The sequence below is a fragment of the Thermobia domestica genome, chromosome 16, assembly GCF_964235325.1.
Source record: "Thermobia domestica chromosome 16, izTheDome1.hap1.1, whole genome shotgun sequence".
Taxonomy (NCBI): domain Eukaryota; kingdom Metazoa; phylum Arthropoda; class Insecta; order Zygentoma; family Lepismatidae; genus Thermobia; species Thermobia domestica.
The window spans coordinates 128490209-128508350 of record NC_137469.1 but is presented as its reverse complement, the minus strand read 5'-3'; the positions used below and the strand labels follow the sequence as shown (position 1 = coordinate 128508350).

Genomic DNA, 18142 nt, shown 5'->3' with positions numbered 1-18142 from the left:
TTGGACATAGATGACCTCGTACCATGGACAATCACTGGAAAGCCTGCCAGGAAGAGTAGTTTAATCTCGACATAACTATACCTCGCACTAGTTTGCTATAATGGAAACTTCGCTTCAGAGTAGTAACCCGAAGTCACGGCCATTACATAGAACAGGGCCGATGGTGGCGGTATGGTATTTCATAAGGTAAGGCGTGTTTACTTTCGTTACCATAGATCAGAAAGAAACATCTGTAGCACTTTTCTTTCATCTGGTAACCCACGCAGATTAAAGCGAAGATTGTGTCAAGCAAAGATGTGCATTAAACCAAATTATTGAAGTTCTTATTTTCTTTCGCGATTCGACTATATTTTGGTTTTTCTTTCTTTTTTTCTTTTTCATGAAATTATTGACCGAGTTTCCAATAAATTTCAAAATGAATTTCTATAAAATAAATTTACAATGCAGTGATAAAAGTAAATCTAAATAATAATAATAATAATAATAATAATAATAATAATAATAATAATAATAATCAGTGGCGCATTTAAGGGGGACTTCTGGGCTTAATCCCCTCCCCAAAATTTTATTTACTATTTTAAAGTAAATAAAAATATTTTGCAGAATTTTCACATTTCCAGGAATGAAGTTAGCAAACCCCCCCACCCGAAACAAAAATCATAAATACGTCAATAATAACAATAATAATAATAAACATCACAAATCTATGCAATGTCTGTGATGCCAACATTCCTTCAGTTGATTATTATGATCAAGTTAATTGTAACCTTGTTTGTAATTTACTTTCGAAGTTCGAAAAGATCAAAGCCAAAAATAAAAAATGTGCACTTTCAGTAACTCGAAGAGATAAATGAACTCATACTTGATTTACTAAAATTGTCTAATTCAACGCGTTTAATATTTTCTTGGCGGTTTCGTAGACCACCCTGGTCATCTTCTGTGGTGTTGAAAAAGATAAAAACAAATATATTTTTAGCCTAAAGGAGTTGAAGATAACGTTTCAAATGTGAGGTGTTTTGCAGCTTTTGTTTTTTCTACCACTGAAGATAACAGAGGTAATCCGTCGAAACCGTATGATTAACAAAATATTAGAGGCACTTAATAGGTAAATTTTTTGATAATATAATAAGTACTCCCAATATTTTTTGAATTTTTTTACGTTGTTTTGTAGTTGAATTTAGGTACAGTTTAATATTTTCCTGTAATGATTATTTGTTTATGTGGGTTCCAAAGTGATTAAGACATATGCTTTCTATCCCTACCCTCTGATCTAGTAGATTGCTTGTGTCTTTGGTGCACAGGGATTAGGCTTCGATTCCCAGTAGGAAGCACTGAAGTTTGAACACATTATGATGATTAAGATTCAACTTCATACTATAAGTTTATGCGTCATATACCCTCGGTGTTGAAAAGGAACGCTAAACTCCAATTCAACCAACTATGTGCTTTTTATATATGTGGTCATGGGTTCAATCCGCGGCAGAAATACACGTGATTGAATTCCGCATCTTATACAGCTCTATGTTGGAGAGTAACATTAAGCAAACAAGCGAAACTTTTTGTTTATATTATTTTTCTTTGGTTGTATTTATGACTTTCCTTATATGACAGCAAAATTTCGAAGAACGGGATCTTGTGTTAAAATGGAATGGATCTATACTCAAATTTGCATTCAAGGCATTATACACCCAGCAAAGTAAAAATCGTCAGGATGAGTACCAAAGCGACCACTCGAACTATGAATCGACGGTGTAGCTTTTATTTTAATTGGCGTTTGTGTTACGTAAATTGTTTAATACATTCTGATGACGGACGTTTATAGCTATTCATATGAAATACCCGTCCGTTGAATGAATAAGACTTGAAAAAGTAATGACTATATGTTATATGTTAAACGGTGACAGTCAGTCAAACTTCTAATATACTAAAATAATATATCACTTACGTCGAATAAGAATTAGTTCTTCAGCACAAATCTTTTCGCTGGCAAGCTGCCAGCACTATTGGGTATGAAATAAAAAATGTGTTAAGTGAAGTATAAATAAGGCGAGAGAAAAATAGAACACTAAAGTAATGATAAAAATGGAAACATGAAATAACTACAACTACAATTCAAACTATTTTTTTTTTTTTTTTTTTTTTTTTTTTTTTTTTTAAATAATCCCGTCCGTGATTTTTGTATATGTTCTTATTGCTACTGAATGTCTTCGGGACCGTTTGTCACATCTAATGACGATAACAGCTTGGTCAGCGATAAACTTATATTGAAAGACTATTGATGCTTTTTCGATGCAAATCATTTATTGTACTATACTGATTTAAGTTAGTAAGTTGATTTGTTGATTAGCGTTCCTTTTCAAATCCAAGGCTCTTACAGTTTAACGTGGGATCCGAACCACAAGAACTTTCACCAAGAATCGAACCCAGTTCTGAAACCAAAGCAATTACGCTGACCATTTCGTAAAACCTTAATAATTTTAACTTCACTATGGTGAGAAGTTCCTGGAATTTGCTTTGACGAAACATTCTTTGAAGCAACGATTACCCGGCAACGCTGTCTGCTCACAAGTACTGAGAATCTACCTTGCAACATCCTCCAATTTGTCATAGAGTCGTGCAGTGGTCTTCAATGGGTATTGTTTATGAAAACATACTAGTAATTAGAATAACAATTACATGTATTAACGTTGATAGGGCTATTCCATACTCTTAGGATTACCTCACTTTTTCAGTGCGTGTATTAGCAATTCAAATCGTGCTGGGAATATGCATCTTGAATAGAATTGAATAATGATTTGAAGTGAAATGATTTGTTTTTTAGTTTCACACCTGACGTTTATGCCCTTTAGACTAAAGGTGATCCATATATAATGAAAGTGAATGATTGTGAAATAAAATATTTAGTGCTCTCCCGCCGGGAATCTAACCCAGGACCATGTACACCAAAAGCACACACGCTAGTACTAGACGAGCTGAAAGGGCCTGAATGATGATGTGGATCTTACTTTAAAGAAAATGTAAAGAAATAATCATAAACAGTTAGTAGCACGTTTTCTTTATTTGTTCTCTTTTTGATATTTTGTTTCGTTTATTATTGAGAGAGTAATTATCGGAGGCGTGCTGTTGAGGTGTCAGCTAAAGCTTTCGAAACAAAACTTCAAAAATACACGGATGATTCTCTGATTTTTGATTCACTTTTTCTCAGGGCAAAGTTTAAGTTCTTAACTTGACTGAATTATTGTGAATATTATCGCTTCGTAAAAAATTGAATTGGAAAGTAGGAGAAATGGTGCTCGTTTAATAGGATCCGTTTCTTGAAACCCCCGTACTGATTGAAAATCCTGAATCATATTTAGAGTTGGTGCAAGATGTTGCAAGTTTCATCGGTAAGACATGTTTGAAGAATGTTATCTTTTAGATACATTTATTATTGTCATTACTGAACAATATCACTTGAAACATCGCTCTTCTTATGTGAAGAAACTTTCTGTAAATCGTAACACTACATTGTTGAATGCTAGTACCATGTGATATTAATATTTTTTCCCGATGTCCATTTTTCATATGAGTGGTACCGATACCTTTTTTGTAATGTCAGAACCATTCTCTAACCTATGGCTGCCATTCTGCTTTTGCCAATAATTTGTGTGCTCAAGCAGATTATGCAACGTCTGCTACTGATATACATTACTCACGACGCATGATTCTTGCGAGATAGTATACTTGATTTTGCATTAGTAGAATGTGGTTATGACAATTATGATTAGATTTTGCTATAGACTCATGACATAATTTAAAGATGAAAATACAAACAAACCTGATGCCTCGTTGGTATCTTCTTCCAAAATTATCTCTGTTACTATTTTCCATGCTCCACTTGACATCTAATGCATTATGTATTTTTACTGTCTTTTAGGATCCTTTATACATTAATTGAATGGTAAGTCGACAAACGATGAGTCTACTTTTATCGATTTCAAATTACGTGTCATCTGTCAATGATGAGGGCGTGTTGTTTCTACACAACAATCGGATTGCAACAAATAATGGCAGGCCAGTGAAATAGCCATTGGAAGGTGTTCTATATTGATTGAGACGAACCTCACTGTTGGCGTAAAATATAAGACAAGCACGCATCCTGCACGTACTTTCAGTCTTCCTGCATGCACCGCCGTCATCGTTGTCGGAGATTTTTGACTGCCTGGTCGAACCACATTTTCGGAGTGATGCCGCACTACTCGCGGACAATTGTATGTTAAGCGTCTGAATCGGGAAAGGACTGTCCCCGCTGAAACAGTTTCATTTTGTCAGAGTGCATAATCCGAAGGGGATAAATTAGGGGAATATGGTGGATGTTGAAACTATGGATCCTAATTCTGAATTGTTCTCATTGTCTGGGTGGATATGTGTTGTTTTGCCTTATTGTGTGATAGAAGCACGTGTTTAACCCATTTCCCTCGTCGTTGTTGCTGAGTTACTCGATGCAGTCAAGAGGTTCATAATATGTGTCACTGTTTACTCTGCCGCGCGGTGGAAACCAGTTGACGAACAGAATTCCGTCTGCATCCCAAAACACAGAAGACAGTTGTTTTCCACATGACAGTAATGGGTCTTACTTTCGTGGGCCGTGGACTTCCCGCATGCTTTCACTGTGTGAATTTTGTGTGTGTTGTAACTGAAAAAGGACTCATCCTGCGTCACTAAATTAGCAAAAACCTGTTCTGGATTTGCAGTAAAGCAAATAGATATTTGTATTGTTGTACAGGCACACAGTTAGTTCATGTGGCACCCAACGCACTCATACTTCATTTTCAGATCTTGTGCCACAATGTGATTGATTGCTGTCTTTCCGAAACTTGTTGCAATCTGTAAATCACCCATAGTCACCTGCCTATCACTCATTATGGCGTCACTTGCTTTCTGAATCATCGCTGGAGTTCGTGATTCACAGGGTCTTATGGGGGTAGTTCCTTTCTCCACACTCGCTGCCTCAGCTGTGAAACCAGTTACCTAGCGGAACACAACCTCAAGACTTGGAGCTGCTGCACTGCACACTGCTCAGAGACACTGATAATTTAACCCTGTAGACACACGTTTCTTCCACAGGAACGACGTGTTTCACCTTTGACCGTGATGGTTGCTTTCCATGTTATTTTTCACACCACACTCGAACACAACCTCACTTATCCACGAGCACTTATCCACTTATTCAGTTCTAATTTCGTTTCTCGGGAGACAAATGTTTTCATACAGGGTACAGTCTTAGTCAATATAGAACGACTAGATATATAGTAAAGGAGAAAACCAGGCGACACCTAAGTGTTTTTCGTTTTATGTATAATGAGTATCACTGAATTTTTATCCCAGGCCCTTTACATGTAAATACTATAAGATAGATTCATGTTATCCCGTGGAAAATATTTGAAGCTTCTGTATGACTGTAAGATGTCTTAAATCCCTCTTGGCTGTGTGGGTAGCGTACGTGCTTGTGGTGCGAAAGATGTGGATTCGGTTTCTGGTAGAAGCTCACATGGTTGAGATCCTACGTTAAACTGTAAGTCCGCGTCTCTTACGGTCTCGGAGCTGAAAAAGATGTTAAATTCCCGTTTAACCAACTAACCGAAAGTAACCTAATGCTATAAGAGATTATGTATTACTTAATATAAGAATATATTTCATAAAATATTGTACATTACAGATTACACTTATTTATTTCACATGATTGCATTTCAGGTCAACTATTCCGGTCTGAAGACGAAGAAGGTGAAGTGTTTAATAATACGTACTTAGCCGATTTGAAGGCTGGTCGCTGTCAAGTGAATAAAGAATGGGACAAACGCCGCATAAGCGAATTGCAGAGAAGAAATACTTTGTGCCCACCGCACTTAAAGTCTTCATATCCAGCAGAAACCCAATTCAATGATCCATATGCCTTTACTGATGATGATTTAAAGGTATTCTTTTGTTTTAGTATGTATATTAGAGTACGTGGTACTTATATAGATACTAGAATTGTCCTCGAAATAAATGTCAGGGATAAGAATCGACTTGAAGGAGCGCTATATAAGCAATGCATTAATAGTAGACAATGATTGCGAGGGTTATATTTAAAGTAAAGTCCATTTTGAAGTACAAACGAAACAATTAAACATTGTTCAAACAACATATATTTTCTGAACTTACATACAATAAAATTTTCTGTTTCCATTTAATGTGGATACCTGCCACGGTTTGGCACATTCTCCAGTTGTGGATCGAGACCACTTCTATAGCGCGTCTCATTCTTAGATTGCAGTACAGAGTAAATGGAGCGGACTGTTGCTACATTTCTTCCGCCGTATGTTTTCTTCTGAAGAAAGAACAAGAAAGACTGAAAGAGTGCCTGACTCTGTAAATAAAACATTTCTCAAATTCATATATTTTCATCGCTTTTGCCATTCCATTTGCGCAAATTCATTTGGAACGTCGAATTGGAGGGTACGAAACAAAAGTCTAATAATTGTGTGTTAGGTAGGGGGTTTCCTTTTATGATGGTTTATAAATCGTTGCAATAAAAGTTTAATGGGAGCAATACGAAATCGAGAGAATATATGAAACGAGTAGAAAACATACGATTGAAATAAATGGCAGGCTAAACTGTTTCACACAGAAATTTCCTGTACCGATTGTGCGGCAAGCTAAGAAATAGCAATGGGTAAGATACTGCTACTGAACCTGGATAAGAATGTTGGAGTAGAGGTAATATGTGACGAGAAAATATGACGTACGAAAACGCTCATTTGTCTGTGTACGCAAACTATCCGCAAAACTAATTTCGCTTGTCAAACAAAAGTTACATTGTAACGTATATTGTGAAGGCGGCTGCTCCCCACTTCCGATGATTTAGATCTGATTTTCCCCGCGGAACAACAGTATGATACTTAACAAATACCAGGAGGTCTAAATGGAACATTGCACTATTATAGAAATTATAAATGCATTTGTAAATATTGTTAGCCTGGTCTACTCTAGTTCGAAGTGAATGTGGGGATTGTAGCTTAAAGGAGAAGACCAAACTGAACATAGAGAAATATCTGAAATTTCTCTCATATACATGCCCCTGTAAGTTAGGCAAAATGTGTACCATGGAGGTTAAGAACTAATTTAAGTTGTAATCAATGAAAATGGTATTTAATTCAGAGAAAAGCTTTGTGTTCATTTTGAATTAGTTTATTGAACATAGAATCTAGTGTTCTCAGATTTGACGTGTTTAAATGTCTGAAAGGTTGTGAGGAATAAAAGTAAGGAAATCTGGCCAAATAGAATGTCATACCTTGAGTACTTCTGGGTCCATGTTGTCAAGAATCCTCCTCTGCAGCTCAGCTTTGGATGTTATAAAACGTCCTTGGAAGAATGAAATTTGGTATTCGCAAAACACTCACGAATAAGAATTGTGTGCAAACTTCTCCGACACTTTAGACTAAAATGACTTATTCCGTTTCGTTACTTTAAGTATAGTTGTTCTGATTTGTAAAATGACACACAAGAATTAAACCACAGAACCTTTATTGATTACCATAATTTTTGTGCAAGTCAGGTGCAAGTGCAATATCGATCACAGAATACAAACTTCTACTACTCACAACACTGTTGCCATAACATGTATTTTGAAAAACCCAACTTACAATACCAACATATCCCCTCCTCAATGTTGCAATTTTGATTTTAACACAAATTCAACATTGTACAAAACTGTTTTATTTTTACGCCTTGGAGTGGTTTTGTTAACATATCAGCTATCATTACATCAGTTGGACAATATTGAAATTTTACCTCTTTTTTACATTCCAAATCACGAATAAAATGAAATTTTATCTCTATGTGCTTGGTTCTGGGATTTATTTTGTCACTACTTATTAGTTTTAGACAGCTTTGATTATCCTCATTAATTACAATTGGTTCACAAAAGCTTTCATGCAAATCACTGAACAGATTTTTAAGCCATTTTGCCTCCTGACAAGCTTCAGACATTGCAACATATTCTGCTTCAGTAGATGACAAGGTAACACATGACTGTTTACGACTTGCCCAACTAATAATACCTCCAGCATATTTAAAAATATAACCACTGCTTGATTTTCTGTCAGTTAAATCGCCTGCCCAATTTGCATCTACAAACCCTATTAGTTTGCTGTTACATTCTTTCTTATTACCCAACTGCAATTTGTAACATTTGGTCCCTTTCAAGTATCTGAGAATTCTTTTTACTTCAACCCAATCTTGTTGAGAAGGATTATTAGTTTTTCTACTTAATATGGAAACACTGGCAGCAATATCTGGCCTACTATTATTGCTTATATACAGTAATGCGCCAATAGCCTTTTGATACAAACTTGCATCAACTTTACTTAATGATTCTGCACATGAGACATTTCTAATGTAACCAGGATCTAATGGAAATTTTGACGTTTTTGCATTTTCTAGCCTAAATCTTTTTAGCACTTTATCGATGTAACTTTCTTGCGAAATGACAAAATATCCATCAATATTTCTGCTGATTTTGAGCCCTAAGTACCTGCTCAAATCGCCAAGACAATGAATCTGAAACTCTTTTGCAAGCAACTGCTGTGTTTCATCAATAATCCTATTATCGGTACAAGCTATAACTACATCATCAACATATATTAACACATACACATGAGTATTATTTACTTCCTTAGAATATAAACAAGGATCTGACTTTCCCCTCCTGAACCCATTATTTACAAGGAAATCATTAATTTTTTTATTCCAAGATCGAGCAGCCTGTTTAAGACCATATATGCTCTTCTTCAACTTACATACAAGGTTTTCTTTACCTGGTTGCTCAAAACCTTCAGGTTGTTTCATGTAAATTTCTTCTTGTAAGTCCCCATACAAAAAAGCTGTCTTTATGTCATAATGTTTCACTTCCATATTTCTTTTTCCTGCTACAGTAAGTAACACACGCAAAGTGGTTTGTTTAACAACCGGTGCAAAAACCTCATCATAGTCTTCCCCCAAGACTTGATAAAACCCCTGCGCAACAAGTCTAGCCTTATACTGTGAGCCTTTGCCGTCAGTATTTTCTTTTATTTTATAAACCCATTTGCTACCTAGTGCTCTTTCCTTCTGGTAATTTCACCAAATCCCAAGTTTGATTTCTGTGCATAGAACTAATTTCTTCTTTCATTGCCATCTTCCAGTTTTCTTTGTCCGGTCTACTCATAGCTTCCTGAAAGTTTCTTGGTTCTTCTTGTGTCATTACCACCACCTTCTCTGCATACCTGGCAGGTAGTTTTCCTTTGGTGGAACGCGATGATCTTCTCACTGTCTCTGCTTCTAAATTGTTACCGGTAAAAATTTCATCTTGAGGTCTCTCTCCATGGTAGCTACCGGTACTTTCTGAGGTTTCAAGAGTTTCACATGCTTCACCGTTATTTAAACTTACCGGTACAAGGGCATCATCTTCGTCTTGTAATACTTCATCCTCTTTGGGAAGATTTTGTGTGTCTAGGACAGTAAGATCTTGACAGGTTGGTACTTCATGCGATACATTCTCAACAAACTGACAGTCCCTACTTATCACTACTTTGTTTGTTGTGATATCTAGTAGCCTGTACCCTTTTGTGTTTTCTTCATACCCAACTAAAATCAGTTTTCTTGCCTTGACATCCAACTTTGATCTCTGTTGATTAGGGATCATCGCGTATGCAATGCATCCAAAAACCTTTATGTGTCCAAGATATGGTTTCTTGCCGTACCATTTTTCATATGGTGTCACCTCACACGCTCTAGTGGGAAGACGATTTTGAAGATAGTTTGCTGTTAGTACAGCTTCACCCCAAAATTTATTTTTCATGCCTGCATCAATTAGCATACACCGTGCCATTTCTGTAATGCTTCGATTCTTTCTTTCCGCTACACCATTCTGTTCGGGAGTGTACGGTACCGTTTTTTGGTGAATTATGCCCTTCTGCGTAAGAAATGCCCGTAAACTAGTCGATGTATATTCGCCGCCATTATCTGTACGTAGCACTTTTGGCCTCTTCTGAAAATAGTTTTCGGTGAATTGCACATATTCTTTCAACTTTTCTTCAACCTCACTTTTGTTTTTTAGTAAATAAATAACAGTATACCTACTACAATCATCAATAAATGTTAAAATATACCTGTTTCCTCTTGGAGTTGGTGTTTGCATAGGCCCACAAACATCAGAATATACCAAATCTAAAATTTCTTTGGCCCTATAGCTGCTTTCCGAAAATGGCTTTCTTGTCATTTTCCCTTGTACACAAACATCACATATCTTTTTAGTACGACATTGCTTTAATACTACCCCACAAACTAAGTCATCTTTAACCATATTTTCAAGTACCTTTGGACTTCTGTGTCCTAACCTACTATGCCACACATGAATACAATTGTTTATTTCTCCTTGAGTAACCTTTAAAGCTTGTGTATCATTACTGTACTCTTGTTTACAAACATCTAGTTTGTACAAACAACCATTTTCTGTAGCACTAGCGATCATGCTGCCATTTTTCTTAATATGACATTTATTCCCCGAAAAATATATATCAAAACCCTTTTTTGTTAGTTGATTCACAGATAAGAGACTACCATCTAATTCTGGCACATACAAAACATCCTTTACTACAACATTACATTTTCCATTTTTAGCAACTTCATTTTTGCACAGTAAAACACCTTCCCCAATACCCTTGGCTACTAACATTCGACCGTCTGCCAAATAAATTTTACTTTCTGCATTATAGTTTAATGTTTTGAAAAATTGTTTATCATTTGTCATGTGACAAGTAGCAGCAGAATCTACATACCATTCACCTACATTTACTTCCCGTGCACTAGCCTTAAAACATACATATGCATCTTCACTTTCTTGTGTTCCTTGTGAACAATGCGTTTCTACAATCACTTCACTAGCACTTTGCACTTTATTTGCCCTTGAAAAATTTTTCTTTTTACTACCGGTAGCTTTAAATTTTGCACAATCACGTTTGAAATGACCTGGTATTTTACACCAGAAACACACACTTTTCTCTTCTTTTCCTTGCACTTTCTTCTTTGAGTCCACCTTCATGGCACTTTCTTCATTCCTGTTGTGACCTTGCACTTCCTTTCGCCTCTTGTACTCGTCTATGAGCTTTCCTTTGACTAATTCTAGTGTTAGCTCGTTCTCCGGACGTGTTTCCAATGCTGTTATCAAAGTTTCATAGCTGTCCGGTAAGCTGATCCACGATGTTTAACATACTATTAATATGTTTTTCCATGTCACCATTTTCTTCTAACTGCATACGACACAGTCTTTTCAGCAAAAACACCTTGTTTGTCAAAGTCGATTTTTCATGATATGACTTTAAGGCTTCCCAGTAGTCCTTTGCAGTTTCCTGTCGCCGTAAATGAACTAACTGATTATCTTCAACTAGCAGTCCGATCGTTGCCCTAGCTTTCCCATCCTTCTTGCACCATTCTGCATCAGGAGATTCCGGTTTCGGCTTTTGTACGACATCCCACAGTTCTTCTTTCATGAGAAGCAACTGCATTTTATATTTCCAAACACTGTAATTGCTATTGTTTAACTTCGGAAACAAAATTTTTGCTGTGTCCGCCATCTCGTACAAGTTTTGCGCCAATGAGAAAAAAACGATCGATCCTAATGACTGCGAGACATCAAAATCACAAATACAATTTTAACAGTTTTAAACCACTTCATTTACATTTTTCTCGTCTTCACCGACATTTCACTGAGTTTAAATACTTATCTCTCTGGGGCCCATAACCACTGTTCTGATTTGTAAAATGACACACAAGAATTAAACCACAGAACCTTTATTGATTACCATAATTTTTGTGCAAGTCAGGTGCAAGTGCAATATCGATCACAGAATACAAACTTCTACTACTCACAACACTGTTGCCATAACATGTATTTTGAAAAACCCAACTTACAATACCAACAATAGTTTCGTATTACAAAGTAACATATTCGCTTATTTATAATTTACGACTAATCACGTTTACTAGTTCGTCGCGTCTGATTCTGCGGTCCGAGCTTTCTCGGCTCTCGAACTTCTACTACTCAGCTTCGATCTCTTACTCCATCTATTCTCGGTCTTCAACAAACTACTCTCTTTCCAAGGAAACAGTTTTATGTACAGAAAGATTTGTAAATTTAAAATTATAGAAAGAAGAAAAGAACGCTTCGTAAATACCTTTTAATCCCTTCCGCTTAAAGGTGAAATCCCTTCCATATATTCAGTCTGTAGGTGAACACCCGAAGAGCAATAAACCCGAAATGTAAACGTGAAATAAAAGCAAGGATTGGAATAACGAAAGAAGTCTTTAGGAGGAAAAAAAGTCTGTTTTGTGCGACCTTGAATAAAGAGTTGAGAAAAAGACTCATAAAATGTTTCGTGTGGAGTATTGTACTGTAAGGGTTAGAAACATGGCCATTGTCCAAAAAAATTATTAAAACGACTGGAAGCTTTCGCAATGTGTGTGTGTGGAGGAGAATGGAGAGAATTAACTGGGTCGAACGAAAAACTAATAAGAGAGTATTCGAAATGGTGGGGGTCAAAAGAACAATTTTAGATATAATTAAGAAAAGGTTGAGAAACTGATTGGGACATTGGCTAGGAAGGAACTGTATTATGAGGATCGTGCTAGAAGGTATGGTGACAGGTAAAAGAGGAAGGGGACAAAGGAAACTACAATTACTGGACGATATAAATAGAAAAATCACACGTGAAGACGAAGAGGTTAACATAAGACCGTGGATCATGGATGCTTCTCAGTGGCAGCAAGTGACCTGCCAAAAATGGCAGAACACCTATGATGAGGAGGAGGAGGATAACAAAATGTAATGGTGAATAGACACTGAACCTCCCTGGTTTCTATACTCACTTCTGACACCTCAGGTACACAATGCCAGTCTGAAAACAGAAGAAGAATGAAAAGAAACCCTGTTATATCTGTTCTTAACTAACGCACAAGTTGTGACTTTAAATCACGTAGAGTGACAGCCAATAAGGTACAGATCGTTGGACGAGGAAACAAAACCAAACAGAATTATCAAACCCTCCGAAAATTCATTTTGTTTCTTTCATGCTTCCTAAAGAAACATCGGGGAAAAGAACAAAGAGCCTTTTCATTCTGCTTTGTGAGCTCATGAAGTTAGTTGTTGCTAATGATTTTCTCATCTTAATCTGCGTATTCAAAGTAAATAAAGAAGTGGAATTACAAACGAAACCAACTTTTATTGTCAAAATTGTCAGCATTCGAAACAACATTAAGGACCACTATCGAACTGTAAATGAATCAATTACAAAAACAAATAACTTTTTATCACCAGGAGTGAGGAGTTTTATTATTAACAGATATTGGTCTGCTTTTTCCCTTCCATAGATATTGATCTTCTGAAGAAACAGTTTGTTTTGTTTGAGTACCAACTGCATTTTTGTGATTAATGTTATTGCTAACTGAATTTACTATCCTGATTCAAATGTTTACTGTACTTACTATTCATCCGCGGTTGAAATTTATCTTTCTTGGAAGAGAGGAAATACGAACTATACGCTCCCGATGTCTGAATGTCAGTCTTTTATATATATATATATATATATATATATATATATATATAAAATTGTGTGTGTGTAACTCAAGGAAAAGGAGCGAAGTAAGTGGAATGTAAGATTGAGTGGAGTTGATGCAATGTTTCTCGTAGGTGTGGTCCAGGATTCGATTTTGCGATCATGCTTCCGTTAAGCAATAGATTCGTTCTCGCATAGCATCAAGTGTGAATACTCATCGGTATATCACAACACTTTACATCAGTAACTTTAAAACAAACATTATAAGGAAAATAGCATTGGCAAGATTTGTCACTGCCTTTCTTCTGGTCAGATGCGCACGCTTTGGAAAGTTGACTCTTAACACTAAAAGTCATAAAACCTAAATAAAGAAAGATATCGACCTGCAATTTGTTTTAAAAATAACTTCAATCCTTTCTCAATATTTTTCTCGCTTTGCACCCCATCTAAGCTGAAAACTAAAAACGTTTCTTACTAGTCAACTTTTTAGATATTGCATTGCAATAGTATATGCACTTTCTCTTACATTTTATTTTTTATTTTAAAATTCAAGAAGCTTCTTTGAATGCCAACTTTTCCAACCTTGGCACCAAATATGGTGTTAATAGCTGTATAAGTTTCAACGTTGTATCTCTTATGGTATCTCTTATGTTTAACGCGACGGGGGGGAAGGGAGGGGGCAGTAGAACGGTAGTGTGAAGTGAACTGAGCAGGCGAATTCTCTGATTTCCAAAAAAGTTGAAATTTTTAGTGCTCAGTTATGTGTGCAAACGTGACGAAAGAAGTAAGTATTTTGGGGGTAGCGAGGAATAATGGTCGGAAGAAACCTCTCTGTGACAAGTTCTGCCGTACATTAAAGTGGATTGTCACTCAGTACCATCATGCAATTGTGGTGCAAGTGACGGAAGAACTCAACCCTCCCCATTACCTATCAATAGTCGCAGCCTTCCGTGAGTTACATGACATGAATATACGGGTCGGGTTGCGTGGGTAAAACTGCTGATAGCGGATCATAACTTTAGCACGAGCTCATTTTGCCAGGAACTTGTAACATGTACCGCTGATGACTGGAAATGTGTGAAATGATAGGATAAGTATTCGTTTACCTTATTTTATAGTAAAAAGTATAGACCAACTTGGGTGCACAAATGCTTCCTTTCGGAATTACAGGCTTCCGGAAACATGAAAACATGAAATTTAAAGGTCCATAGTTCCCAAACTATGGAACCTACCGTATAATTTGAAGTACTCACGAACTACCTCTACAAAAATTGTTGCGGAAGTACCTCAGAATTCTGAAACATGGATATTTGGATAGGGCACATACTAATTCCTAAGTAAAGTCTTGACCCGACTACGCTAGGTCCCATTGTTTTGGTGTTATGGACCTTTAAAGTTCATTTTTGCATGTTTTCGGCAGCCTATAATTCCAAAACAAAGCATTTGTGCACCCAAGTTGGTCTATACTTTTTGTCTTATCTTGGTGTCAGGAATCACCTCCCAAACGTTGTCGGTGTTGTTTTGAAACACCTTGTATATAGTGGACACCCAAAAAAAGTGTTTCCGTAGTCTCTACCCAACCTTCAAACATGGTGGCAACTCTGAGATGCTGTGGGCAATATCCTGATTTTCAGATGGTCCTGTGCTGACGCTTACCGGCCGCGTCACTGCCCGTGATTGTCAACATTTTAGGAGACGATGTGCATGTATGTTTCAAATGTTGTTTCCGGATAATGCCGCCATATTTCAGGATGATAATATGCTCATTTACACAACTGGAGCTGTTCCGGCGTGGTTTGAGAAACACGATGAAGGATCCTCCCCTGGGTCGCCCAATCCTCAGACCTGAAAATAATTGAACACTTATGGACTATTTTGGAGACACGAATTCAGCACAGATTTTCGCCTCAATTTTCTCTCACGGAACTTGAATGATGCACTGCAAGCGGAATGGTGTAATATTTCACTTACTACCATTCACGACCTCTGTAACTCCATTCCATGTTGTATCAGAACTTTCCTGGAGCTGAAAGGAAGTCCAACATAAATATGTTAAATTGCATTTTCTCAGGTTTTTCCATTAAGTTGATAAGTATATTTATTTATTGTTATTGTCAATACAGAGTTAATGACTTTCACGCACACTAGTTTACCTTTATCTCCAGATTGTTATAGTCTACAGGGTGGCCTCTAATTATGTATACGATGTTTCAAAGACTATGGTAAAGAAACTAGCAACATAACTTGAACATACAATTGATTACTCCCATATCTTTTCTTACAAGAATTTTAATCTCTGTTCTTCATGGTATGGTTCACCAAGAGGCATCTCTGTTCTCCATGGCAAACGAAGAGCAACGTTGTCACAAGCAGTTTGATAGATCTGTATTGGTATCGTGTAGAACTCTTCTGTAATAGCTTCCCGTAATTCGGCCAAATTGCGTATGTAATCATGATACACTTTGTCCTTTAAAACACCCCATAAAAAAGTCAGGTGGTGCAAATCGGGAGATTCAGCTGACTACTCCACAGAGCTACGTCCACCAATCCAGCAGTTCGGGAATGTTCTTTTCAGCCCCACCATCCTGTCTGGCATACACTAACGTTTCTAAGTCCAGTGACCGTTGTCCCCACTCTCAGGCTGCACAGTGTTGCCATATTGAAACTTTTTGTCCAGAATTACAAATACTTCAGTCACTCAAACATAATTATCAGTTTCCACTCGTCCTGGAAATCCTGGAAAAACCTGGAAATGTCCTTGAAAATGCATTTCTGTCCTTGAAATTTACAGAAATACTGAATGTCAGATTTTTCATAATTATAATGAAGATTTTAATTGGTTACTATTTTTGTTTGCTATCCCTGTTTCTGTGCTGAATAATAATTTGTCATGATCCTGCGTATGTAGGTGGTTGGTGGGCTTCCTTTCTCCCAACAAGGTGGTTGGCTAGGAGAACTGCTTTTTTGTTCTGGGGCCGCAGTGGCTCAGTGGTAGGACGTTTACCTCTGGTGCTTGGGGCCCCGGGTTCGATCCCAGCTCCCGCCAAGTGAACTTTGTGGTGGACAACACCGTGTGCGTGGGTTTCCTCGGGGTTCTTCCGTTTCCTCCCACTTTCTTCATTCCACCATTTCATTCATTACTCATCATCACCGTCTCCTTTAGCCTAACCGGCATAACTGTGGGACGTAAAATTTAAAGATTTCATTTCATTTTTGCTTTTTTCTTCTTTCATGCACTAGTCTGTCAATCAATTCTTTGATGCTGTCTTCACTTCCTCAAGAAACTCTGCTTTGTACAAGTATCAATCCTCCATAATCAGTCTATTTTCGCAAAGTACATACTCTTCAGTAAAATATCATATGATATGTCCATAGATGAGGAAATCACACATCTTCATAATCAGTTGAAAAACTTGTAATGTAGTTCATTTTCCCCCTAATTATATCTCACACAGTCACGCAATGAAGATGCCATGTACGGAAAACAGATTTATGTTGTTTGTAAATTTGTTTGGTTCACAATTAAAATGTCATGTAGAAGGAATGAAAATACATGTGCTGGATGAGGGTGGATCGGGTGACTATAAGAGAAGTTGAGAGGCCACAAAAGAAAATCCTGTATTTAATTATTGTGTATTAATACTTTACTTGCATATATATTCACTGCATAAGCTACTGTACTTTTCATTTCACTGTTGTGAATTTTGAACCTATAGTTGCAATCCTGTTATACCTTCCTTTGTCGAAGTCCTGGAAAATTGGTGATTTGTCTTTGAAACGTCCTGAAAATGTCCTGGAAATTTTTGGGAGAAAAAGAGTGGGAACCCTGAATTATGGGTCATCCTATATTTATGATAAGAAATAATTTAATGTGTTTCATACAGCAGATTTAGTGTATCCCATACAGGAGATCTTTTTACGTTATTATTATTATTATTATTATTTTGTGTTGTTAGGCTGGTCGAGCAGTAGATGATGTTTCCTTCGCAGAGAGGGAAATTGCTGTGGACAAAGTGAGCGACCGAAGTGACAGCTCTCTCCGAAGCAGAAGAAAGAAGGACATAGGCGAGGTACAGTATTTTTTGTTTGAGTCCTGTATTTTATAATCATAAATTCCATGTGTACTTGTTCATAATATGGAAGTGTTTACGTGTCTTTGTAGTATAAGATCATTTTGGTTTGTGATTTATTTCAACTCGATGCTCCATCCAAGATTTCGACCCGCTGTACACTGTGGGTTAAAATTGTTCTTAATTAAAAGCCCTATTGTTTACGTTTAGGTTTTTTTCAGCCCACCCATCAACATGCGGATGCTAAAATATGAATATGGTTAGAGGCCTTGTTCTAATAATGAATAGCACAGCACTATCATTTAGCATTATCAGTATCCATTTTGACTTAGTTTTTAAGCTACAATTAAATCGTGACATCACTTCTAAATTAGCAAATTGCCTGCACCTAGCGATATCTATTAGCATCAGGCAGGTAAACGATAGCGAAGGTGGCGAATCTATTAGAGTCAGACAGACAAG

The 18142-nt window shown here is 36.8% G+C and overlaps 1 protein-coding gene across 4 annotated transcripts in view; it reads left to right on the top strand.

The window, feature by feature from the left end:
• The window catches only part of LOC145673405 (uncharacterized), a 188376-nt gene that overhangs the window by 136067 nt on the left and 34167 nt on the right, over positions 1–18142 (top strand). For all 4 annotated transcript variants that reach the window (XM_081743078.1, XM_081743076.1, XM_081743077.1 and 1 more), the window contains 2 exons: positions 5734–5954; positions 17567–17680. In XM_081743078.1, coding sequence (XP_081599204.1) covers positions 5734–5954; positions 17567–17680 — 335 coding nt within the window. The remainder of the gene's footprint in view (positions 1–5733; positions 5955–17566; positions 17681–18142) is intronic.